Source organism: Microcebus murinus, chromosome 23 (genome assembly GCF_040939455.1).
Source record: "Microcebus murinus isolate Inina chromosome 23, M.murinus_Inina_mat1.0, whole genome shotgun sequence".
In the NCBI taxonomy this organism is placed as follows: domain Eukaryota; kingdom Metazoa; phylum Chordata; class Mammalia; order Primates; family Cheirogaleidae; genus Microcebus; species Microcebus murinus.
In genome coordinates this window covers 16,995,722-17,022,220 of record NC_134126.1, presented here as the reverse complement: position 1 = coordinate 17,022,220, position 26,499 = coordinate 16,995,722, and the positions used below count along the sequence as shown (strand labels likewise).

Here is a 26,499-nt window from a genome sequence, read left to right as displayed (position 1 = left end):
TCATTTATTGCTCCAGTGCAGGTGACAGTGCTATCTCTATAGTAATACTAGCCCAATGTGAGGGGCCAGCCCCAACCTGTCACTACCTCAAGGACCTTCCATATAGGGATCATAACTCCTAGTCCCTCCCTTAAAACACCAATAGCATTGTAAGGGCTGAGGAATCACATTGTAAATACTGTCAACTACCTTTATTAATTGTCCCTTAACACAGCAGTCTGTACTCTAGTTGTCATGTACCTGAGAAACAGAATTGGACATAGCATAGCTATGAGCATGCCATGACATGCTATGACATGCATAGCGTGCTGTGGCATAGCATGGCTACCTCCTCTTTGAGGAGGCGGGCACACCTGCTGGGAGGAAAGAATAGAAGATAAGTTATCAAAAAATTGTATAAGGCCAGGTGCGGTGGCTCATGCCTGTAATCCTAACGTTCTGGGAGGCCAAGGCCGGAGGATCGTCTGAGCTCAGGAGTTCAAGACCAGCCTGAGCAAGAGCGAGACCCCATCTCTACTAAAAACAGAAAGAAATTAGCTGGACAACTAAAAATAGATAGAAAAATTAGCTGGGCATGGTGACACATGCCTGTAGTCCCAGCTACTCGGGAGGCTGAGGCAGGAAGATTGCTTGAACCCAGGAGTTTGAGGTTGCTGTGAGCTAGGCTGACGCCATGGCACTCTAGCCCAGGCAACAGTCAGACTCTGTCTGAAAAAAAAATTGTATGAAAGTATATTTTATTGTTAATTACAAGATGATTAGGGCCATAGGATTGGCCACTGTAGGAATAAACTCAACTCGAAGCAGATCCCATCTTGTGTAGTGTTGTCAGTGCTGATATGTTGTTTTTGTCCAGGCTTTATTGTGAAAAGGAAAATGACCCCAAACGACGCTCATGTCAGACTGTGTTGGATGAGATTTTGGATGTAATAGTTCGTTCTTTTGCTCCCATTCTTCCTCACTTGGCTGAAGAGGTATTCCAGCACATTCCTTATTTTAAAGGTAAGGAACATTTAATTTGTTCGCTAAATAAGATCTCCAATAAAGGTACAGCTTCTGATTTTATCTACTTCATATGAGGGGCACGTACTGTACTCATCTGCACTGAGTACTTGGTGATGTAATGCATCATGGTCATTCAGTAGTTTTTGCACCTGTTTGGAGGGAGTAGGATGGACTTCAGAATGGTCTTCGAGCTCTCTCTAGTGCTTTCTGAAATGTATTAGCAACTTGACAATAATTTGAAATCACTTTTCTTAACCACCTTTATAAATGTTCTGAAATATATCTTAGGTTTTAAAACAAAATATAGTGTCTTTTAGTGAATATTGTTATGATTTTTTTCCTTCTGAATGTATTAAGCTATTATAAAAATTAGAAACTAGAGGCCGGGTGTGGTGGCTCACGCCTGTAATCCTAGCACTCTGGGAGGCCGAGGCCGGTGGATTGCTTGAGGTCAGGAGTTCGAAACCAGCCTGAGCAAGAGCGAGACCCCGTCTCTACTATAAATAGAAAGAAATTAATTGGCCAACTAACATATATATAGAAAAAATTAGCCAGCATGATGGCACATGCCTGTAGTCCCAGCTACTTGGGAGGCTGAGGCAGGAGGATTGCTTGAGCCCAGGAGTTTGAGGTTGCTGTGAGCTAGGCTGAAGCCACGGCACTCACTCTAGCCTGGGCAACAAAGTGAGACTTTGTCTCAAAAAAAAAAAGAAATTAGAAACTGGAGAAGTTGAGAAAGGGGGAAAAGTCACTCATAATCTTACTACTCATAGACTATGACTATTAATACTGGATATTTCTGGGTTTTTTTTCCTAAGTATCCTTTTGTTCTTTGAAATCTGACTTTATATTTTGTCTTTTGTTTAAATGTAACGTAAGTATTTCCCATTGCCGATAGGAATGTTTTCTAAATATTTAGGGTGACTCCATAATATTTCCTCACATGATTACCATGAATAACAATCCTCGTTGCCCGTCAGTGTTTAATGGTAGAGTTTATATACAGTTTAGGATATATGTAAATCAGTTTACTTTTTTCTCTTCTTCTTAAGAGCCCAAGAGTGTTTTTCGTACCGGGTGGATCAGCACCAGCTCTATCTGGAAGAAGCCTGGGCTGGAGGAAGCGATGGAGAGCGCGTGTGCCATGCGGGATTCCTTTCTTGGAAGCATCCCTGGCAAAAACGCAGCCGAGTACAAGGTTGTCATTGTGATAGAACCTGGCCTGCTTTTCGAGATAATAGAGGTATGCGGCAATCCGTACCTTTTGAAATGGTGTTAGTATTGTATGGTTTCACCTGAAATCTGTTTTTTTAAAGATATCTAAATAAATGTTTTTTTTAATTTAGAAATTAGGATTTCTGTCTTCTAATCCTGATATTATCAGATTCTTTGTTTCCTACTTCTCTGTGTGTCCTTTCCCTATTCTTGTAAAAACACACACTCTGCAGTGTAACATGTGCATGTTACTTTCTAGGGAGAAGGAAGATGTAATGAAGTTCTGTTGAGAATGAAAGCCCTCAGGGGCTGTTTAGAAGATAGGTGACATGGTCCATGGCAGTAGTATTAGAATACATAAAAATCGGGATTTTTATATTAAGGGTCTAGTTTTCTGAGAATTTTGTTCATTTGGAACAGATTCAAAACAAATCCAGAAATAGTGTCTATTTTTATTTTGTGAGATCTGGAGAAAATTCATTTGCTCCAGCAAATTATCACACGCATCTCAAAGCAGTCATCCTATTTTTATTTCTGAAAAAGCCATCAGAATTTTCTTCTTGGGATTCTTAGGGATTGATTGGCCAGGTTGGTTTATAGCTTAACATAATGACTTGAGATTCTTCTTCAGTTTACATGCTTAAGAAGATAATTGGCAATGAATATCTTTTTCTAAAGTTTTACTGGTATTCATTTTCTAAAACATGCCCATTTCATTTTGGTTGGTAAGCTGAATTTAAATTTTTAATAGAGTGATTAAGATTTGAGGTTTAAAAACCTAGTAGGTATAAGAAGATTATTGATAACAGAGAAAATAGTTCAGATATTCACATTTTAAAACTTAAATGTTGGGAAGCTGTGACTACTTCATTTATACACGAGGGACCATTGAAGCTATGATCTATCCAAAGGTCCACAGCCTAGTCTTGGGCTTTTTTTCTGTGTATTATGTTTCTTCTGACTTCAGTTGTTCTAAGTAATAAGCTGAAAAGAATATAGCTTGTTTTGGATCATTCGTATTGGAAAAAATACTTTGGGATTTTCAAAAACATGAATACATGAATGTGTTTTCCTTGGGAATTATACCAAGTGGCTGTCAGATGGAGTCCTGGTTCTATCAATTACTAATTGCATGAACTTGTTAAAACCAAATTAATTTCTTTGAGTCTCCTGTTTCCTCATAGGCTTTAAAAAAAAAAAAAAAAAAGAAATGGGCCGGGCACGGTGGCTCACGCCTGTAATCCTAGCTCTCTGGGAGGCCGAGGCGGGTGGATTGCTCGAGGTCAGGAGTTCAAAACCAGCCTGAGCAAGAGCGAGACCCCGTCTCTACTATAAATAGAAAAAAATTAATTGGCCAACTAATATATATACAAAAAAATTAGCCGGGCATGGTGGTGAATGCCTGTAGTACCAGCTACTTGGGAGGCTGAGGCAGGAGGACTGCTTGAGCCAGGAGTTTGAGGTTGCTGTGAGCTAGGCTGACACCATGGCACTCACTCTAGCCTGGGCAACAAAGCGAGACTCTGTCTCAAAAAAAAAAAAAAAGAAATGTCTTATTAGCTCACAAACATTTTTTAAAGATCAAACTTACAATGAAAAATGTAGAAGCATTATCAAATATCTAAGCACAGTATGCTTCAGAAAGTTTCTGTGTATTCTTCACATTGCCACCATTGGTCTGCCTTGCTAAAAGCAAGTCTTTGTTGAGATAGTATCTTAATCTCGCTCCCAGTGTAGGAAGCATGACACAGGGGAAAACCCATGGGCTTTGAGGCTGACACACCTGGACTGGAGTTGCAGGTGTACCACTTACTGATTGAGAAACATGGGCAAGTTAACTTCTTTGCCTGTTTCCTCATTTGTAAAGTGAGAATAATAAACACCATATATGCTCTTTGTGACAATTAGAAATAAGAAACTTTTAGCATCAAGCAAAGTGACATCCCTGGCATAGGATATATTCTTAGTCCCATTGATGGAAATATTTAGTTTTATACTAGTAAGAATTGATTTGTTTATGATAGTGTTAGCTCAGGATGTATGGTATCAAAGCGTCTATTTTTTTAACAGCAGTTAATGGCAAAAGTTGATTTAATCAGTGACTTTCACACACTTACTTCCAGATGCTACAAGCTGAGGAGACTTCCAGCACCTCTCAGTTGACTGAATTGATGATGGCTTCCGAAACAACTTTACTGGCTCAGGAGCCACGAGAGATGACTGAAGATGTAATCGAGCTTCACGGGAAATTCCTAATTAATTTAGAAGGTAAGAAGGTGGAAGTAACAAGTGGTATCTAAAGAATTGAATAATTATAAGTCATCTCCAACTTTCCAGTGTACTAGATTTATTCTAAAGGAGACACATATTTGGATCACATCTTTCCATGTAAATAATATAAACCAGTGCCAAGTTTCTCAGCCAGCTCTTGAAAGTATCCTACCTGATGATCTTGGGAACTGAATACTAGAAGAGGGCAATTCCTTTATCTTTTTTTTTTTTTTTTTTTTGAGACAGAGTCTCACTTTGTTGCCCGAGCTAGAGTGCCATGGCGTCAGCCTAGCTCATAGCAACCTCAAACTCCTGGGCTCAAGCGATCCTCCTGCCTCAGCCTCCCAAGTAGCTAGGACTACTTGCCACCATGCCCGGCTAATTTTTTTTATATAGTTTTAGTTGGCCAATTAATTTCTATTTCTAGTAGAGATGGGTTCTCACTCTTGCTCAGGCTGGTTTTGAACTCCTGGCCTTGAGCGATCCTCCTGCCTCTGCCTCCCAGAGTGCTAGGATTACAGGCATGAGCCACCACGCCCGGCCCCTTTATGTTTTTTGACTGAGTAATAGTCACCATATGTTAAATTAGTCTGATTTGTCCTTTTCCCTTTTGGGTCCCTGTCCTTTGATACTTAGTATCCAAGCTACTGCCCAGCCCTGCCTACTCTTCCCCAAAGTTGATTCTAAACTTTCCTATTGTGCACATCCCAAATTAAAATATTATTTAGCCATTCTTAATGGTTAAGGAAGCAATTGCTCATTCTCACCATGGTATCTCAGTTGAGTTTTCTGTCAAAATTTCTGTTATAGGAGATTTTATCAACTTGAATCATCTCTATTGATGGAGGTAGAGTAGCATTAATAGAGTAACAAGCAGATATTTGGGCAATGGTGATACTGCTTATATTTTTATAATAGCTTTCAGGTACTAGCAGGAGATGGGGGCCAATTTATAGGCATCAGTTTAAATTTGGGCTTTGCAACATTGACCATGTATTAATAGTAAAGTTTCTGGCCTAATTTGCTTTTTTTTTTTAAAAGCCAGTCAAATTTAGCAGTGGGGGGTTGAATACCAACTTTAGTGACACTAATGTTAAGTTCTGATAACCCACTACCATCGGACCACCCCTAATTTGCTTTTTATAAGGTTCAGGTACATTCTCTGCACAACGACTAGAAAATAATTTACTCTTTATCAGTCTGAGGTCTAAGGGTTAATGGTGGTGGAGAAGGTTTTGGTTCTTTTTGTCCAAACTGAGAAGTTTTGAGTGAGGACACTACAGTGGACTAAGAATTTTAAAAAGCCAAATTATAGTGACAAGTATGTAGCTGGAGAGAGAGGCAGTGTGTTACTCATCAGACCTATACCCGGATTCAGAGCCAGAAAGACTGTTCTGCCTGAGTAGATACAGAACTCAGTGACTTGGGGAAAATTAGTTAATCTCACCAGGTTATAGGGTCTCAGATTCCTCAGCTCTCTTCAGTTGTTCAGGTTTATGATCCCATTATCTTGGCTAGTTAGGCAATAGGACTGATGGGGCAGTACCTGACAAGCTCTACCAAGGCAAGAAGGAGAAAGAAAACTTTGAAGAAGGAGCCCCTATAAACCTATTAAGAAATGATACAAGTTGAATGGCCTATTAGAAATACTGATGCATTTTTCTTTCATAGGTGGTGACATTCGTGAAGAGTCTTCATACAAAGTAATTGTCATGCCAACTACCAAAGAAAAATGCCCTCGCTGTTGGAAGTATACAGCTGAGTCTTCAGATACACTCTGTCCTCGATGTGCGGAAGTTGTTGGTGGAAAATAGTACCCCGGTGTTCACAGCTCTCTGAGCAAGAACCCTCCTGACAGTACAGGCTGCAAGTTGAGATGGATTGTTTACAATATTGGAAAGAAATCCAAGATCTAGGTAATGGGTGGAAGAGTAAATAATGGAGGATGAGGGTCAAAATAAAAAGTATAAAGTATTTCCTATAACTAGAGAAAGAATTATGTATATACATGCAGAAATATTTATATGTGGATGGATATGTATCTCTAGATATCTATAACATACTTATTCAGAACAGACACATATTCAGCTTGCCTTCAAATATGGCCGAACAGAAAATGTTTTATATTTTATAAATATTTTTGACTCAGTATTTAAGTTCTATGATGTCTAAAAATAAAGGCATTCTGGAAAACTATTGCCTGATATTGGTGCAGAAGTTGTGATATCAAGTGAAAATAAGTGTCGTTTTGAAGGGGAACGGCAAAGGTGTGTTTCCCTTGAGATTCAAAAGTCATTTCATTCTGCCCACTAGTGAACATCAGCCTTTTCAGAATAGCTAGTGTTTTGGGTTGGATTAGAAAGCGGGGAATTTGTTATTAAAGATGGGAATAAATCTCTTAATACCCTTATGAATATTAAGGAAACAACATGAAAGCTGAAAATTTATTTCACTAATATATATAAGTTCACAACAATGAACAGACACAGAAAATAGCAGTATATACAGAATTTCACTACTTACAATACAGTAGATAAATAATATTCATTTTATAAACATTTCAGCATTGGATTGAAATAGGGATGGCCAATTCTTTTCAGCAGAAATCTAACTTTCAGAAGCCCAGCAAACCCATCTCTATCCGGGTGAGAGATGGCTTTTCCTATTGCTAAAGTGGACTGTAAAAATGTTTGTCTCTTATAAATGAAATGGACCACAACAACTCCTCTAAGTGAATGTTATATTTAATGTAAGCCTAGTATTATTAAATCTCAGATTTTTGTGGTTTTAGATTGCAATTAACCATGTTTTTAAAAAGCAATTTAAATGTAATAGTGTTTACTTTGACCATAGATGAATTTTTATAACTAAGGTGAAACTTCTTGTTCTTTTTGCTAAAGTGTGAAGCATTTAGAAGCTTGGTTCTATATTACCTCTTTATCTACATTTATCCTGGCCCCTCTAGTTCTACATCTAAACACAACCTGTAATGGAAAAGTTATGATTATTTTAATACTTTTGCTTTCCTTCAGCATCATACAATAGAATTCATTTAACAAGATAAAAAAATGTATTTAACATTAATGAAGAAAGATGTGGTGGGATGGTGGGTGATATATCCAGGAAAACACTACTGATTATTGGCTTCCCATCAATAACTGCAGTAAGTACCACATACCTTTGTTTCAGAAACCACCCATTCTACATAAAATCTAACTCCTTTATTTGTGGCTCTCCATTGTTCTGGAATGTATACATATATATTTATTTTTCTTCCTATCATATTTATTTTAAAAGTCCTTGATGTAGTATTTAACTGATTTTAACCGTACAACTCCGAATTCAACTTCTTAAAATTCTATGAATGTTAAATTTTAAGATAACAAATCTAACTAGAGACTCAATGATTTGTGTTATGGTTCTGTGAGTCATATTTCAGCTTATTATTCTCAGCAATTCCCAGATTTATGTGTCCTACCAGAGTAAGTTTAACCAGTTTTATCTAAAATGCTTAAGTATCCCCCTAAAAGGATAATGGAATTGAGGACTTAATCTTTAAAAATGCCTATAATTCTAAGTTTCTTGGACCAGCCTTCTTAAATTCATACTACTTTCAAAGTATTTAGAAAAACCACAGGAAGAACTAATCTCTTACAAGTGACTATTTCTATAAAGCTAGATATGTGTACAAGAATTCTAGAATGTGTCTGGCTGGGGCAGTGGAAATCCAAGCAGAGGCTGGGAGGTTGGACTAGCTTGAGGCCCTTGCAGTGCTGCTCCTCTCCCCAATACGTGCCTCAATCAGTCTCACAGTCCCTTACCCCAAATAAAATACTCAAGGCATCTTAAAAATTTCTTGCAAGATTTTAAATTTGATAGTTATTTAAACAGTTATTAAGTTTTAGGCCGTTAAATTCTTGTTTGGATTTGATCTTTTAACTCAAACATCAGGAGTATGTACCTAAAGGACATACACTCCTCAACCCTGTACAATTGCTAGTGTTGGCTTTTTACAAGGAAGTGAAGAAACACACCTTTGTATCACAGTGAGTTACTATGAATCATAACGGTGGTGATCTGTGACAGATATCAGTAATTGTCCTGCATAGCTACATTATAAAGACAGACTGTAAGAAATACTTGGTATTTGTAGAACTTAAAGCACTTTTTTACAGAGTTTTGGGGGTTTTTGTTTTGGGAGATAAGGGTCTCACTGTATTGCCAAGGTTGGCCTTAAACTCCTGGGCTCAACCAATCCTCCCACCTCAGCCTCCCGAGTGGCTACAGTTTGGTTTTAATCAATAAATATTTATTTAGCACTTGGACTGCTCTAGGCACTATAGGGTACAAAATTAGTTGTATTTTATCCTCTCAACCCAGCTGTGAGGTAGGTTTGCTAAAGCTTTAATACCACTAAGCATTTTTTCTGTACTGTTCCAAAGGACAGAAAACATTACCAAATCCCAGAAGTAGACATTTCTAAACACTTGTAGGAAAAATAAAGTTGGACTTAAAAATTTTTAGTATCTTTGCCTTTTTTTTTTACATAAGTTTTACAAGATAATACATTTTTACAATTACCTGATATGGGTACAACTTTGCAACTTGGCAAGAAGCAAATCATAACTTACATGATAATTAATTTGCTGCATCGTTTGCATCTCAGATTCTCCATTTTGGCAAGTACAACAGATTAAGGGTTCTATTGAGTGTCCCTTCCAATGAATAGGATGATCCTGAACCCATTCTTCCTCCTCAAGCAAGGCCATCCTCCTCTGATGGCAACAGCAGAACCTCTGGGAAAGGAACCTTCCAGCATTCAGAACTCCCGGGTGGCAGCCCAGTATGGGGTTTCAAGCATGATAACAAAAGCATTTTCATAACATTTATTAAAACAGTGGGATGTATCTCTAACTCTACTGATGGGGACTGTACATGAACACATTTATATTTAATTACAACAATAACATTTTAGATGTGAAATATAGAATCCTATAATAAGAACATAATTTTAAATAGCAAAGTTTAACAGTAAAGCTACTTTAGTGTTTGAATTAGAAATAAACAGTAAAACATCTGTATTAATTGTAGTATAATTGATTTGTTTCTATTTTATCTTCAGTAAACCAAAGTGAAGTTTAGCCAGGATTGCACTTTCTAAAAGTCACATATATTTAAATTTTTTTTACAAAAGAAAAAAAAGACATACTCTCCATAAAATTCCAGATCTTACTATGTAAAATAACCATGCACTAATTCGTGTTGTAATCACACAGTTTTAGACTATTGCCAGCGGATGAGTGTCATAAAGAAGGAATGGAGATGGCTTCCACAGCTTCAATGAGGTGTAAGGCTAGACTGTACTGCCCGTGTTTTTCTGGTAAAAGCTCAATTACTTTATTTACTAGTTTTGCTGTTGTTGCAATTGGCACTTCCGTGTTTTGGAGATCCTGGGGATCCTACAAATAGGACACAAAATCAACCTATTAATTACACAAAATGACACAACAGTTACTGACTAAACAGTTCTCACAGCAGTTATTTCCCAATAGAAATGCTTTTCTTCGGAACTGGGTGAATTAAACTGGTCAACTTCCCTTCACACTGGTTACTAAATAGACATTTAAGAAAACATCCAAGGCCGGGCGCGGTGGCTCACGCCTGTAATCCTAGCACTCTGGGAGGCCGAGGCGGGCGGATTGCTCAAGGTCAGGAGTTCAAAACCAGCCTGAGCGAGACCCCGTCTCTACCATAAAAATAGAAAGAAATTAATTGGCCAACTAATATATATATATATAAAAATCAGCCGGGCATGGTGGCTTGTGCCTGTAGTCCCAGCTACTCGGGAGGCTGAGGCAGGAGGATCGCTTGAGCCCAGGAGTTTGAGGTTGCTGTGAGCTAGGCTGACGCCACGGCACTCACTCTAGCCTAGGCAAGAAAGCGAGACTCTGTCTCAAAAAAAAAGAAAAAGAAAGAAAACATCCAGTGACCTGTCTGGCATCATCTTGTGCCTGCACTCACCATTGCTTTCAGCCAGGTGCACAGTGTGGGCGAGAGTCTGGCCAGCAACTCCATTCCTTCTTTTGTCTGCGTGCGGAGAAGCGCGTGCGCCAGCCTTTGCCCCGTCAGCACGAGCAGCTGAGAGGCAAGGACCTCTTTGTCATGGACCTGTAGAATGGCCTGAGGACAGGGACGTGGAGAAATGATATGGTCAGAGCTAACAACACATTTACTTATTCTGTAGGAGATTCTAGTTCATTTTTGGGCTGTGGCCATGGACACCACCATAGGTAAATCCAAATCGAACTTGGCTGATGAGCAGAAATTCAGGTTTAAATGCTAATTTTTCTAATCTTATCACCTTATATTTCAATAATGTGTCGTTTTCAAGCTTTTGACAAATAAAGGGAATTATATTAGATCACGTCGTGACTACCTGAAATTCTCTAATGGCTTCTGAGTACACTTAGAATAACCATGGACTCAGAAACCTATAACCTGGCCCCCACCAGCCTCCTCGCCTCCTCCTACTTCTTTACCCCTCACTGCTTGTTTGCCCAGCCATATGCTTTTCTGGTCCTGGACCTAGTCCCACTAGTTCCTAGCTCGGGGCCTTTGTACTTATTACTTCTGTCTCAAGCACTGCTCCCAGTTTTCTGAGTGGCTGGGTGCTGCTTATCCGGAGGGGCTCAGTTCAATTGTCATTTTCTCTTGTAGTAGCTCCTGTTATTCATATGATCTTGTTTACTTTCTTCACAGTACTTGTCACTCACTATGAAACTTAGCATGCTTTTCTGCTCCTGTGAGTAGACTATCAATTCCATGAGGAAGGAACCTTGCGTGTTTTGTTTACTGCTATACCCCCAATGCACAGAGCAGGCCTGGCACCCTGTAGGAATTTACTTGATTATATTTTTATATTTCAGTATTCTATTGTTCTTTTTTTTTGTGCCTGGAAGTTCTAACAAAAGGAAGAGCAAAAAGCTTTATTGGAAACTTTACTCATTCTTTATTCCAACTATCAAGTTTATAGCTGGAGCTCAATTAACATTCACAGGGGCACTATTACCTCTTCTGCTAAGTGGTCAACTCCATAGTTGTAGAGTTCCCCCACATAATGCCGTCTGACGACATCCTCGCTGACTTGAAGGTGATGGGCCAAATCCACAGCTAGAACTGGCCAGTCTTGGTCTTTCCCGAAAGGAGTGGCCTCTTCTGAGGGATCTTTGTCCTTCCTGACTGAATGTTGTGCCTGGACAGCTGCACTGACAACTTTCAATAAGAACTTGAAAATGGAGAAGAGATAACAGCAGTGTCTTATTAGCCATGTTTCATTACAAATATCTAAATCAAAGCAATTGTTGGCTTTTCTGTTAATTACAGTGGCTTTTATGTTAAAACAGTTTATCAAAAAAGGAACACATAATTTAAAGGGAAACTAGTTCTCAAGAATACTCTGAAAGCAGTTGTCCTCTTAAAGGCCAAATAGATTTTTTGCTTTACTGTTTTTTCCAGAAACAAAGACGAAATCTAATAGCTATAATTTACCTGTTGTCGGACAGAAACAAAATTTGGATCCATTTCCCCACTAGGTAATAACTGAATTGAAGTTAGGTCTTTGAAGAATGCATTTTTTCCCTAAAGAGAAAGAGATCAAGAAAACTGAGAGGTGTGGATTATTAAGTAGAGAAAAAGGGAAAGATGAAAAACACATTAAAGCCATTTAATCAGGAATAACTCAGGGTTAATTTTTATTTTCTCCTTGCACAAGATTTTAGACTTTTGTTCATTTAATTTTTATAACAATTATATGTAGAAGGCAGCCTTCAAGATGGTCCCCAATGGTCCCTTCCTGGTATTTATGTCTGTGAGGACTCCTTGCCTTGAACGTGGGCTGGCTGACTTGCTGCCAGTAAATAGAATTAGGTAGAGATGACAGCATATCACTTCTAAGATTTACTGCTGCTGCCTTGAACACTCATTCATTCTCACTCACTCTGAGGGAAACAGCTCCATGCTCTGAGCCACCCTACGGAGAGACACATGTGGCAAAGAACTGATTCTTGCCAACAATCATGCTTGGAAGTGAATTAGTCTATCCCCAGCCCATTTGAGCCTTCAGATGAGGCCATAGCCCCAGTGAGCATCCTAACTATGGCCGCACGAGAGACTAAGCCAGAGGCGCCTACATAAGGGGAAAACAGATTCGTGACCCACAAAAACTGTGAGTAATAAATGTTTGGTATTAGCCACTAAGTTCTGAGATAATTTGCTTTGCAGTAATAGATGTACACAGTATATACTCTGAATCCTTTTAAAAACACTTGAATTGTTTAAAAACACCTTAAGAGAATGAATGTGTGTCTGATGAGTCAAAACAGTATCAGACAATAGGATTTCAGAAGTTCCTTGGAAGGAAACATACTACAGAGCAAAGAGCACTGGCCTTTAAGCTGGAAGACCCAGGCGCTCATCCCAGGCCCACAACTTCCAACCAGGTTGCCCTGGGTGACTCCACCAAGTTGAGCTACTCTTTCTTCTACAAACAAGTCATCCAACATATCTTCCAATACACTTTCCATAGCTAATCATTTATGAGTGTAGGTCGGCTAGTGTGACTGCCAAGTAGGCTAGAACTACTCATCCTTCAGTGATGATAAATACAAGACTTCCCAGAGCAACCTGTCATATTTTGGACATCACTTTTGAGAGATTTACTGTACACTCACCCACAATCTGTTACTTTGTAGTTCCTACTTGGTAGCCTTAGATATAAGGGTTATAATAGTACCATTTATTATTTACTGTGTTCCAAACATTGCCAATTACTTTATGTCTAATAGGTCAATTAACCCTCACAACAACCCTGGGGTAGGCAATAGAATTACCTCCATTTTCTGAATGAGAAAACTGAGACTAAAAGAAACTAAATAATTCTAGTTAGCAAATGGTAACACTGGGATTCTGTTTCACCAGCTACCAAACCACACGGCCTCTCTATGTAGTCTATGTAGATGAGAGACACACAGCTGTCTGACATCCTCTCAGCATGACATGGGTTGCAACTTTACATCATAACTGTGCGGGTCCAATTCTGGATATGTCCTGGTTTCACAAAGTTCCTTTATGAGGGAAGTACTGAGCTGGACACTTAATTTTGGTATGTGTGTGTGTGTGTATATATATGTGTGTGTATATATATATGTGTATATATATATAGGTATATATATAATTTTTTTTTAACTTTTAAGTACCCTTTTCTTTTACAGTCTTAAAGATATCATAATCCATTCAAAATCTTTACTTACAATGTAATATGGAAGATGAAAATTTGTCATCAGACTTCTCCTACCCTATCTTTCAAAAGTAAACTCTTAGAATCTAAATGTTAAATGTTGCTAATTAAAAACAAATTTCTCAAAACATTATTATTTCTGCTTAGTGTATACCTTCAAACTTAACATGTCTAAAATCGTTCTACATGGGCTGCCTTGTAAATAGTATATCCAGTCTCCAAAGGTTGAAATTGGATTTAACTGTAACCCCTTCCATCTCCTTGAGCACTATACCCAATCTGCCATTCAGTTACTGGCTCCTCCAAATCCCTTCATGATTTTATTACCTCCCCTGAGTCCACATCCTCACCAACTCCTACTTTCAGGGGTTCCCCACACTCTATGATGTCTTCCAGTCTCTTCTGCATACTGCTGCCATGTAACTTTTCTTTAACATCTCAACTATAAACACATTAAACATTTAGTGAGCTCCTATTATGTGCTAGGCATGGCACATGGACATGGGACGCAGTAAGGAGGTGATAAGTTCAGGGAATGTAGACTTTCAAGAGAAGATGACACTTAAGTAATAACCTGAAATATAAAAAGGAGTTTGCTGGCCGGGCGCTGTGGCTCACGCCTGTAATCCTAGCTCTTGGGAGGCCGAGGCGGGCGGATTGCTCAAGGTCAGGAGTTCAAAACCAGCCTGAGCAAGAGTGAGACCCCGTCTCTACTATAAATACAAAGAAATTAATTGGCCAACTAATATATATATAAAAAATTAGCCGGGCATGGTGGCGCATGCCTGTAGTCCCAGCTACCCGGGAGGCTGAGGCAGAAGGATCACTCGAGCCCAGGAGTTTGAGGTTGCTGTGAGCTAGGCTGACGCCACGGCACTCACTCTAGCCTGGGCAACAAAGTGAGACTCTGTCTCAAAAAAAAAAAAAAAAAAAAAGGAGTTTGCTGTACAAAATTGCTGCCTGTAAAAATGGAATATCACAAATGAAGACAAGAGGTAATGAAATGATTTCCCTGAGAATGGAGGGTTAACAGCAGTAGCAGCCAGGGTGAAGGAGAGGAACACTGATGAAATAGGAAAGGTGAGTAATGGCCATGGGAAGCCTCCTGGTTCCATGTTTTAGGGGTTCTATCAGGATAATATTCCCAGGTCTCCTGCTTCACCCCACACTCACTCCTCCCCAAGATGGACTGGTGAATTTAGGAGAAGGAGCTGAACATTCAACAGCTCCTGGCTTTCCCTCTTTAGGGAGGCGGGCTTGCCACAGGGAGAGCACATTCTCTGCTCCTACAGGGCAGGGACTTCAGGGGCAGCCTTCAGGGGCCCCAGCTGTGCCTGTCTTGGGTGCTTAAGTCTCTCACATGAGGGGGAAATAATAAACCCACTTTTTCCCACCAGGTGTTCTCCAATCTAGCTTCTAGCAGTGAGGCACTAAGTAATAAAGTTGGCATTTTTCTCTCCAATGGTCTGAGTCTCTCTCTGTCTCGCATTTGACACCTGCATGGGGAAGGAAAGGGTTTTACTAACCACAGCAGCCAAACTGTAAAGGTCTCTTACATATTCTACTAACAAGTTTGGACTGGATCATGCAGGGGAGCCAAAGTCTCAGGCATGAACTAACAGGATTAGACCTCTGTGTTGGGAAGACAGCCCTCACAGCATGGCATTAGAGAGAGAAACTGGAGGCAGGGTGATGAGGAAGGGGCAGCTGTCAGCTGAGGGAAAGATGATGAGGCCTGAACCAGGGCTACCACGCTGGAGAGGAACAGACAGATACGATGTGAGGAGATTTACAAGAATGAATTTACAATGAAGTAAATTAGCTAGAAGTAGAAAATTAGCCAGAACACTTCAAGGTTTCTAGTTTTTGCCAGTGCAGAAATGATGACATCATTAATAAAATAACCAAGCCAGGGAATTCAGGAGAACAGCAGATTTGGGTCAGGGTCAGGATGGGGGTGAGGGATTGCAGATAATTTTAGATACGAATTGTTTGAAGTCCCATAGGACGTTCAGAGAGAGACATTCAATAGTAATATATGCCCCAAACTCTGGGGATAAGTCAGAGAGAGAAGTTAGAGATATATTATAAGAAGGAAAAATACATGTATCCAGCAAGAACATGGAGAATGAGAAAGGCAGACATGATAGAGCAAAACTCCATGGGACACCAATACAGAGAGTAAATCAGAAGAATGGAATCAAACAGTCAATAAAAGAGTTGGAACCTCACAGTGAATTATTCTACACAAGTCACAAAAGTACTGAACAACTTCTGTTAAGTAAGAAAATCCATGTGTCTGCTAAACCTGCCGCTTTAGAATAGCTCTGAAATCCTTTGAGGTACTTACCTTACTGTCAAAAAGTGAAAGTGGCTTCACAGACTTCAGGGAAAACCTCATGACTGCGTACAAGATGGAGCACAGGATGGAATGGTGCTCCACCAGCGGGTAGTGGATGTGTTTCTGTTCCAGGGCCAGTTCCACTATTGAGATCGGTCCTTCCACAGAGAGCCAAGCATCCTCAGTGTCCAGGACAGGCAGCTGCATTTCATCCCTGCTAACATCTGCCTACGGGTTTTGAGAATAGAGGACTGTGTTCAGAATTGGAAAACTAATAGCTCACAAATATCCTTATCAGTCTATTACCAGCAAGGTGCAAACCCATACTCCACACCCCCTAATATTGTAATAAAAAAATCCAAATTTTAATAACAATTTAATAAGAAAACATCACTAGTATTTAGGCTTAAGTCAAAAGTCAGAAATGAATACATGAAAAATAATCTCATTAAAATAGTCCTAAGTCCACTGATTTTCAGAATAGTATCTTAGGAGCAGTTCAGAATAATAATACACTTCCTTTACCTCCATTAGAGTCTGAAGAAGATCCAAGCAGGAGCCAAGGAAAGATGTCATTGCTGTGTCACTCATTCCCACATCCTGTTTTTAAAAAGTAAAACAATTAGGCCCTGCAACAAAACTGCTATAGTTACTATCACAAAAACAAAAAATAGAATACAACACACCTGTTTAACTGACTTTCTGCACTAAATAGGCCAGAATTTGAAAGTCAAGGCATTAGCACGTTTAAGTTCCTTCTTTTAGATTCTTTAGTTGACTCTAATTTTAAAGTTAGGCTTTAAAAAGGAGTACTACTATCAACTTTTAAAAATTAACTTTCCTTATGTATTGTAAAGATGCATTCTCATCAGTTACCACACATGGCGGCACTCCTGTGCTCACTGTTTAGTTTGCATTTGATAGCCCAATAATCACGGTACATGGAAGATGTACACAGTAAGAGTCCAACTAGAAAAGTTCTAAGAAAAAAGCCTGGTTTCAGAGCGCCTTTTAAGGACCGAACTGAACCTTCAGAACAAAACTAGAATCCCAAGGTTGAGAACTAAATACCACATTCATGCTGTGGGCAACAGAAGGTTCCCATTGACTCCTTATAGGGCTTGTCCAGGGGGTCACTGCAATTGTGTGAATCTTCTTGAAACTAACAAACAATACATTCCTCACAGCCTCAAAGTAAGTAAATGAGAGCGTGTGGGCACATATATAACTAGTCATACAACCACTCTTAAGAACACACCAGGCCAGGCGCAATGGCTCACGCTTATAATCCTAGCACTCTGGGAGACTGAGGCAGGAGGATCGTTTGAGCTCAGGAGTTCAAGACCAGCCTGAGCAAGAGTGAGACCCGTTCTCTACTAAAAAAAAATAGAAATTAGCTGGACAACTAAAAATATATATAGAAAAAATTAGCTGGGTATGGTGGCCTGTAGTCCTAGCTACTCAGGAGGCTGAGGCAGAAGGATTGCTTGAACCCAGGAGTTTGAGGTTGCTGTGAGCTAGGCTGATGCCATAGCACTGTAGCCCAGGTAACAGAGTGAGATTCTGTCTCAAAAAATAATTCTCCAACAATGGTGATTTTTTTGGAACTGAAGGCCTGTAACAGCTGGATTCATGTGTCCCAATTATTTCTTAAATATTTGTAGTACAAACATTTCAAATTTCTAAGCAAAAGCTACTAGCACTATTAATCACTGGCCCCAAATAAAAACCCAGTATCTGTGGATTGGAATATTATTTAAGACTATAATATTGCATCTATACAATGGTTATTATATATAGGTAAACCAAATTCACTATTCATATGAAACTACTTCAATATGATGTTAGATGCTTCTATTATAAACTTCTAATCTTAAGTAGAGAAAAAATATGCAGCAAAGGTAGTATGTTATGCTCCTGTCCACAGTCCAAAGTTGAACACATCTTACGAAAACTCACTAAGCTTAAACATGCTGACAATCTGGAAAGCTAAATTAAAATTGGCCATAGTTCATGATCAGTTTCCTTAATATAAGTATTCTCTTTTCATTTTTCTTATCTCCAGATATGTCATCAAATTGGTAAAAAGCAAAGTTCACCCCTATAGTTAATAAGGTACTATATAAAGTGTAGGATTAACAACTGTAATGATATAATAATTATCAGAGATCACTTACCCTTCGGCATAGCCTATCCTTTGGTGCTTTTCCAACCTAACATAAAAAGACACAAAATGCTGTAATACTTAATAATTTAAATCAATAGGCATTCTTATGGGATATTAAAAAGTAACCAAATTTAAAAACTATATATGCAGCTATAAATAAATGTAACAACCTTTCGTTAGTTAACCGTGGCTTCTACCAACAGTAGAAGCAATTAATTTTGTGAGGGAACTTAAATATATGACCCTGGGTGCACAAATAATCCTTTTCAAACATAAATTATATATCTTTGAACTTTTAATAAGAAAAAACTACAAAAAATCCAGTCCGTACTTTGTGCAAATAACTATGTTGCCTCAAAACCCAGAGCCAAACTTGAAGCTACTAATAAATAGGCCTCGGAATTTTGTCAGTTGATAAAGACATACAATAGTTTGAAGTGGTCAGAAAGAAGGAAAAACATTCTAATGCAGACAGGAGTGCTATTCCTAGCTGAGAAAGATTTTCTTGATTCAGTAAGTATGTACTAAGATTCTACTGGCTATGTCTACAGGGAAGTAAGTGGGAGGAGAAAGTTCTGTCCTCAGGAACATTACTTGATAGGACGAGACATTCACAGGGGACACTGGAGAAGGGACTCCAGTATAAAAGACTCTTCACCTCACTACCTCCCACTGAGATTACTGCAATGGCCTTTGAACAACCAGGCTCAACTCACTCCAATTCCGAGATATTTCATCTGTTGCCATAATTCATATAATTATTCTGCTTTGAAGTTCCCCAATGTCTTCTATGTAAAATAACAGCTACCATTTACTGAGTCCGTACCGTGTGTGCCAGACCCTATGCTAAACAGTTTATGTACACTGTTAGAAAATCCCAAATCCACTACCTGCACAGAAAATTCTTCACCTCAGCTTCTCTTTTCTTCTTATGTTCCAGCTATACTAAGCTGCTGTTCTCTGAATCCAACAAACTGACTCATGTCTCCAGGTCTTTTTGCTGGAATATGGTCTCTTTTCACCCACTTTTTACTGGTTCATACATACTTATCTTCCCAGAATTCAAGTTAGAAGCCTTCCCCTTGTCTGGTTACTTACTTCTCTTCTAAGCTCTAAAAATTCCCTATTATCTATTATCTGTCTTTTTTTTTTTTTTTTGAGACAGAGTCTCACTTTGTTGCCCAGGCTAGAGTGAGTGCCGTGGCGTCAGCCTAGCTCACAGCAACCTCAAACTCCTGGGCTCAAGCGATCCTACTGCCTGAGCCTCCCGAGTAGCTGGGACTACAGGCATGCGCCAGCATGCCCGGCTAATTTTTTCTATATATATTAGTTGGCCAATTAATTTCTTTCTATTTATAGTAGAGACAGGGTCTCGCTCTTGCTCAGGCTGGTTTCAAACTCCTGATCTTGAGCGGATCCACCCGTCTCGGCCTCCCAGAGAGCTAGGATTACAGGCGTGAGCTACCGCGCCCGGCCTCTATTACTTGTCTTTTAGACTATGTTCTTTGAGGGCCAGGAGTGTGACTTTCATCTGTTCAACCACAGAACCTAGCACAGTCATGGCACATGAAAGATAACACATTATAATAATAAGTATTTACTGAATAATCATAATTCTGTTTCCTAGTTCAGGACTATTTTCACCCAAATCAAAGTTGTAAGAATCAAATGTTACCATGGATATGAGAATGCTGTGAAGTTGTAAATAGTAACACACATATGAATTACTTTTTATTACTATTCTCTTAAAAGAGAGGTGGCCATTGCTTGAGCTTAGGAGTTTGAGATCAGCCTGAGCAAGAGCAAGATCCCATCTCTACTAAAAATAGAAAATATTAGCCAGGCGTGGTGGCACACCCCCATAGTCCCAGCTACTCAGGAGGCTACAGTAGGAGTTTAAGGCTGCAGTGGCCGGCGCGATGGCTCACGCCTGTAATCCTAGCTCTCTGGGAGGCCGAGGCGGGCGGATTGCTCAAGGTCAGGAGTTCGAAACCAGCCTGAGCAAGAGCAAGACCCCATCTCTACTATAAATAGAAAGAAATTAATTGGCCAACTAATATATATAGAAAAAATTAGCCGGGCATGGTGGTGCATGCCTGTAGTCCCAGCTACTCGGGAGGCTGAGGCAGCAGAATTGCTTGAGCCCAGGAGTTTGAGGTTGCTGTGAGCTAGGCTGACGCCATGGCACTCATTCTAGCCTGGGCAACACAGTGAGACTCTGTCTCAAAAAAAAAAAAAAAAGGCTACAGTGAGCTATGATGATATCACTGTACTCCAGCCTGAGCAAGACCATCTCATCTCTAAAAATAAAAATAAAAAAATAAAAATAGTCTAACAGGGCCCAACATAAACAATTTTTCTAGTATTAGTCAATGAATTAAAGGAACCAAAGAAACAAGTCAGTATATGAAATTTAATATTACTTTACCTTATCCATTAAGTATGTAGCAGCAGAAAAACGTTTAACTAAGAACGTATTCCACATCATCAACGCAATGCCTAGATAACAAGTAGTAAACAGAGTGTTTATATACTCTCACTTTCATCATACATAACAAATTACTGTCATCCTTAAGCTTATTAAACTATTTCTTGAGATATCATTTCTCTTATCTAATATGAATAGAGTTAATGAAATCTTTATCTGTAATAAAAGTCAGAACTGGGCTGCATAAGTATATCCAAATGGCCAATTAGCACAAGAAAAGAGTCACATCATTAGTTAAGAGAGAGATACAAAATCACAATGAGCTAGCATTAAACCACCATCAGAAAAGCTAAAAAATTGTTTTAAAGGACAATATCAAGTGTTGGCAAGAATGTGGAACAAATGGAACACTCACACATTGCTGGTGGGATAATAAATTGGTAAAATCATTTGGAAAACCAGCAGTATCTACTAAAGCTAAATATATGTCTACCCTATCACCTAGTAATTCTGCTGCTGAGTATACACCCAAGAGAAATGAATACAAAAGATATGTACAAAATTATTGAGAACAGCTTTATTCATAATAAGCAAACACCAGAAAAAATCCCAATATCCATCAATTGATTTTTTCATATGTAACCACCAACTAAAGTAATATATATATTATTATTATTATTAATATATATATATATTATTAAAATACAAAACAAGGTCAGGCATGGTGGCTCATGCCTATAATCTTGGCACTCTGGGTGGGAGGATTGCTTGAGGTCAGGAGTTTGAGACCAGCCTGAGCAAGAGTGAGATGCTGTCTCTACAAAAAAATAGAAAAATTAGCTGGGTGTGGTAGCACATGCTTGTTATTCCCAGCTACTCAGGAGGCTGAGGCAGGAGGATGGCTTGAGCCCAGGAGTTTGAAGTTGTATGTAGTGAGCTATCATGACACCACTGCACTCTAGCCAGGGAAACAGAGTGAAACTCTATCTCAAAAAGAAAAAGTAAAATAAAATAAAATAAAAATAAATAAATAATAGACATTTTTTTAAAAAACCAGCCAAACAAAAAATCTGGGCTTTTTAATTCCATATTCAGTAAGCTGTGGCATTAAAATTAAATTTCCAAAGCAGCAATTAGGCAGTGCAACCATGGCATTTCACATACTGTTACTGCTACCCGTGCAGCTGAGTCTGTATTTAGGAGTGAGGCCCTTTGTAGGCTGTGAAGCAGCCAGGATGCTGACTCAGTGTGTACAGGTACAAATGAGCAAAGGCCTAACTTGAAGAAATACTAATTAGCCTGAAGTCAGGAAGTAACTTCTGTCAATAGGGATAGAATAATCTAGAGACCATACTGTCCAAATGAGTCACTGCAAATCTTTTTTTTTCTTGGATAAAGGTAAGATCTAAGAGAGGAATGAATAATTTTCAAGTTCCCCTAACATAAATTGGGACATTTTACAATTTCTGCAATTTGACTTCATATCGCCTATAAGAATATGATGCAGGTGAAAAAGAAATAAGTAGAATTCTCTAGAATTTATCACACAGACATCAGGTGACACCTCATCTTACCCAGCCCAACACCTAGTCTCCTCATTTCCTAAGGTTACAAACTAGCTTAGTGTTGCTCTCCTCAATTAATTCTCATAACAAAATCCATCTATCAAATAGAATCTGTTTATAAGTTCTCTACAATAATTTGTAACATTTTTTTCAAGGAGACATCAGCAATCCCCAAGGTCTCACAGCTAATGGAGAATATTCACATTAATTAAAAGAAACACAAGATAGTTTCTAAGGTCTAGTCTTATTAGGCTTTTTGCTACCAAGCCTTTTCACCAAGAATTATAGTTCTTGACAACTGCATCCCTCTTTCCTTCTTTACCTGTGAACTAAAGAGGGAATCAATGATTCATGCATAATTGCTTCCTTAATTATACCAACAAAGGAATAGTCAGCTTGGGGAACAGAAGGGAAAATTACCACCAGCTCACTTGCCCCTTTCTAGATAGCATTTTCCCAAGTAGTTAAAACAGCCAGTTCTTTGCATATAGCAAAACACATTAATATGTTAGCTTGTAGGACACTCAAATAAAAATTTAATAGGATGTGAATCTTTAGATTAAATCAGGATGCCTTTTTAAAATCAGTGATGTTTTTAACATCTGTTTACTTACCATTCTGAATATGTGCATTAAGAATATGCTTCAAATGTTCTATTGACCTAACAAAAAAACGTGCTTCCTTACATGCAGGGAGAAAAAAGAAAACAAAAAGAGGTATCATTTAATAGGTGTATCTAATACCAATATAGACTTCTTACATAAATTTCTGCATAAACCTACCTAAGAATGTTGTAATAAGAACATGGAATTATTAGGTAAGATGTAACTTTTGATAAGATACCTTTACTTGACCCTCTTAAATTCATATGACCTATATAATGATTAATCCCTAGAAACTCTCAGGTATAGTCATAAAGGCAAATATCTGGATTCAAATTTGCTATGGTTTGTACATAATAACAATATTCTCTCTAATAAATACTTGAATTTCATATAAATGTGAAAACAATGAGTTTGCTTTTGCAAATACAATTCATTCATTCATCATTCAACAATTTATTGAGCATCTACTATGTACCAAGCAAGCCCTGCTTGAGCTTACATTCTAGTGGAGCTAAACAATAAATATGATAAGTAATTACATTACATGTTAGTGATAAGTGCCAAGGAAAAAAAATTAAAAGCAGGAAGTAAATATGAAATATCAGAGGGGATGTTTGGAAGTCAACTCTTTCTAATCAAGGAAGTTAAATTATACAGATCTTGGCTAAATAATTCTGTAGCCTGTACATAGATTAAACATATCACCGCTGACAAAACATACTGTATTGAAAATTCCCCAAAGGTAATTTTAACTGTTTTGAGTATTATAAAATTGTGTGTGTGAAAGTGGAATTAGAATAGGGGTTGGATGAGGCATGATGAATATTTAATAGGAAAAACAAACATTAAAAAAAACAAGAAAAAGTGATTTATTTTAAATGTAGGCAATTCTAATAACACCAATGACAACACTAATCCAAAGTCTGGTACTCTGCATGCACTTTCTTTATAAACTGTAATAACTTTTTGAGATGACTGCTGTCATAGCCCTCATTTTTGGTGCAAATTGATATGAAAAGTTCAGAAACGTTCCCAAAAGTCACACTTAGCTGTAAGTAGCAGCAATGGGGCTTGACGTCAGCTTTGTCTCAGCCCACCATGCAAGCTGCCTCTGGTTTATAAAATAATGCTGTAAAGCAGAAGTTTTTCCAAAATATCACGTTTTTAGATTTGAATCTAGAATTAATTCATTCAGACTTCAGAAATTATTATGTCCTTGTTCTAGTCCTAACATTCCGTTTGTCATGAAATGGAAAAATAACCCATTTAAGTAGAGAGCCTAAATATGATTATTTGATCCTGGCACCTTCATTACAAAAATTGGGGGGTAAGGGGAGATTAAAAAAAATAGGCCAGAGCTTCAGTGACTCGCCTGAGCCAGACACTGGTGAGCAATTCATCTGGGATCCACATCCAGCTCTCCTGCGCCTCCAGGCCTGAGGCCTTCCCTCATGCTGCTTCTAGACTGTGAATGCCCTGGGAGAGACAGGGCTACCAAAAGGGATGCAAAATAATGCCTGAGCAGAGTTGAGAGGGCAACAAGGCTAACCCTGGACTAAAGTCAACCCTGTACACAGTGTGCCTTTTTTGATTGTTCTTCTGAGGCAAATATAAGCAATATAACAAAGATATATCTGAATCATCAGACCACTATCAGGTTGACACCTGGACCTTCACTCTGACTTTTATCATGACTCTAATATTAAGAATATTCTGCCAGGTCGGTGCCATTTCATGCAGGGATTCAGCAGGAAATAAAAAATATATTTGTCACAATCTAATTAGGAATAGGGCAAACAAAACATACTGGTTTTAGATAAGAGGAACCTATGCTTACATCCTGACACGTACTGAGAAGTGGGTCCTTAGGGAAGGAACTTTAACCTCTCTGAGCCCTAGTTTTCTCTTCTTTAGAGTGTGAATAATAATACCTATACTTCATAGGTTTATTGTGAAGATTCTGAGGTAATATATGCAAAAGACTTAGCACAGTTAATAGTACAGAGATATTACAACAAGAAAAAAGCCAGTATTTATAAGCTATTTAATTAAACAGTACTCATGTAAGAACAGTATGAACACTAAAGTAGAATTAACACAAAAGAGGTAACAATCTTACCTCTGGATCTTTATTCCATTGAACAACATACTCCCAGCAGCAATGTGCGTGTAGCACGTCTAGCTCAAGGCTACAAGGAAACTGCTCATAGGCTAAATGCAGCAAGTCTGAAAGTCAGAAGAGAGTGGTGATGTTATTTTTGCCTTGGTGAAAACTCAGCCACATCTCTCCACTCTGGATTTCACATTTCTCATTACTTGTGTATCACCTGGTATGGCTCCTAAGTCCATCTCCACCTCTGATACCTCAAGGAAACCTCTGTTAATACCTTCTTTGGGTTCATCTGGGTTTTCAACATCTCTTTGTTTATTAGCCAGTTTTAATATTTCAGGGCTGAAGTCTTGTTTAAATATCCACTTGGCTACACTGTCTGCAATGCCACCTACAGTTTGGAGACAAGAAAGGAAATGAAAATTTACAACTGTGCATGGCAGTATTTGCCAATGGGAGCCAATACAGTGCATGATCAACATTTCCTTATGAAGAGATTGAAGTGGCACATTCATTTCTGAGCCTGAAAGTGACCCCCAAAAGCCATGAGATTTAAGCTGTGTTACTACTTACCACTCAACTTGTGGGATATCTGCTATCACAGGGGATCTTTATGCTTTCAGAAAATATTGGATTAATATAAATGCACCTGCATACATGTCTGTAAATCTCATACTTTCTTTTTTTTAAATATTTTTTTCTTAAAGAAAAGTTAAATACACTTTTTTTTCTTTTTTTGTTACAGCATTTTAAGTAGGAAAAATCACATACTTTCTATGTCCACAAATTCAAAACATATCTTACCAGACACAGACAAAAGAATGAACACATCTTTAAAACGCTATCATTTAAATTAGAAGACATTCGCCTAGGCACCTGAGGGCAATGTTATATTACTTTTAATAGTCAACTAAATGAAATATTTACGGGCAAAATTTAGCCATAGCTAATCAACATGATATTATACCAACTTTCAGTCATCAATGTAGTGCAAAAAATGGTAAATGCATGTTGGAAAACATTCAAGATGTCTAAAGAGTCCTATTTATTACCTAAGACAAATTATACATTCTTCTGTGATTTACCAAAAGTATTTCTCTTAATCTTTCCTCCTACTTTGATTCAAATCAAAACCCTTCCACAAAAAGAATGGAAACTCACAATTATTAGTAAAAATAAATGGGAGCAGTGTGCTGGGTGAGCCAATTTCTTATGTTTGGCTTCTAAATCATTTGATACTTCTCATTCCAGTACTAACCCCCTGATTACATTGCTTAGGTTAATATTCAAAGAGTGTGTACACTTTTACTCTTTGGCACCATCTAGTGTAGTGAGTTTACAATTAAAAACTTGCCACAAGTCTTATAAAGAATGAGAAAATGAGTTAAATCACTAAAAATCTATAAATACCTGGATATTTATAAACCTGGACATACAGTCATTCTAGTATCAAATGCCTAACAGAGCTACTGATAAGAGTAAGCACCCCAAAATAAC

General features: G+C 38.3%; 2 protein-coding genes across 4 annotated transcripts in view; one reads left to right on the top strand and one right to left on the bottom strand.

The window, feature by feature from the left end:
- The window catches only part of IARS2 (isoleucyl-tRNA synthetase 2, mitochondrial), a 51,873-nt gene extending 45,178 nt beyond the window's left edge, over positions 1–6,695 (top strand). The window contains exons 20-23 of the mRNA XM_020284427.2: positions 857–1,002; positions 2,058–2,248; positions 4,344–4,488; positions 6,163–6,695. Of these exons, the coding sequence (XP_020140016.2) occupies positions 857–1,002; positions 2,058–2,248; positions 4,344–4,488; positions 6,163–6,305 (625 nt within the window). The 3' untranslated portion in view covers positions 6,306–6,695. The remainder of the gene's footprint in view (positions 1–856; positions 1,003–2,057; positions 2,249–4,343; positions 4,489–6,162) is intronic.
- A 226-nt stretch (positions 6,696–6,921) lies between these two features.
- The window catches only part of RAB3GAP2 (RAB3 GTPase activating non-catalytic protein subunit 2), a 96,115-nt gene continuing 76,537 nt past the window's right edge, over positions 6,922–26,499 (bottom strand). For 2 of the 3 annotated variants that reach the window (XM_075997044.1, XM_020284424.2), the window contains exons 25-35: positions 25,220–25,393; positions 25,012–25,118; positions 22,902–22,968; positions 20,723–20,793; positions 18,305–18,340; positions 16,653–16,727; positions 16,137–16,355; positions 12,040–12,129; positions 11,561–11,776; positions 10,513–10,671; positions 6,922–9,950 (exon numbers count right to left, since the gene is read on the bottom strand). In XM_075997044.1, the coding sequence (XP_075853159.1) occupies positions 9,795–9,950; positions 10,513–10,671; positions 11,561–11,776; positions 12,040–12,129; positions 16,137–16,355; positions 16,653–16,727; positions 18,305–18,340; positions 20,723–20,793; positions 22,902–22,968; positions 25,012–25,118; positions 25,220–25,393 (1,370 nt within the window). In that variant the 3' untranslated portion in view covers positions 6,922–9,794. The remainder of the gene's footprint in view (positions 9,951–10,512; positions 10,672–11,560; positions 11,777–12,039; positions 12,130–16,136; positions 16,356–16,652; positions 16,728–18,304; positions 18,341–20,722; positions 20,794–22,901; positions 22,969–25,011; positions 25,119–25,219; positions 25,394–26,499) is intronic. The other variant, XM_075997045.1, reaches the window with a different exon arrangement.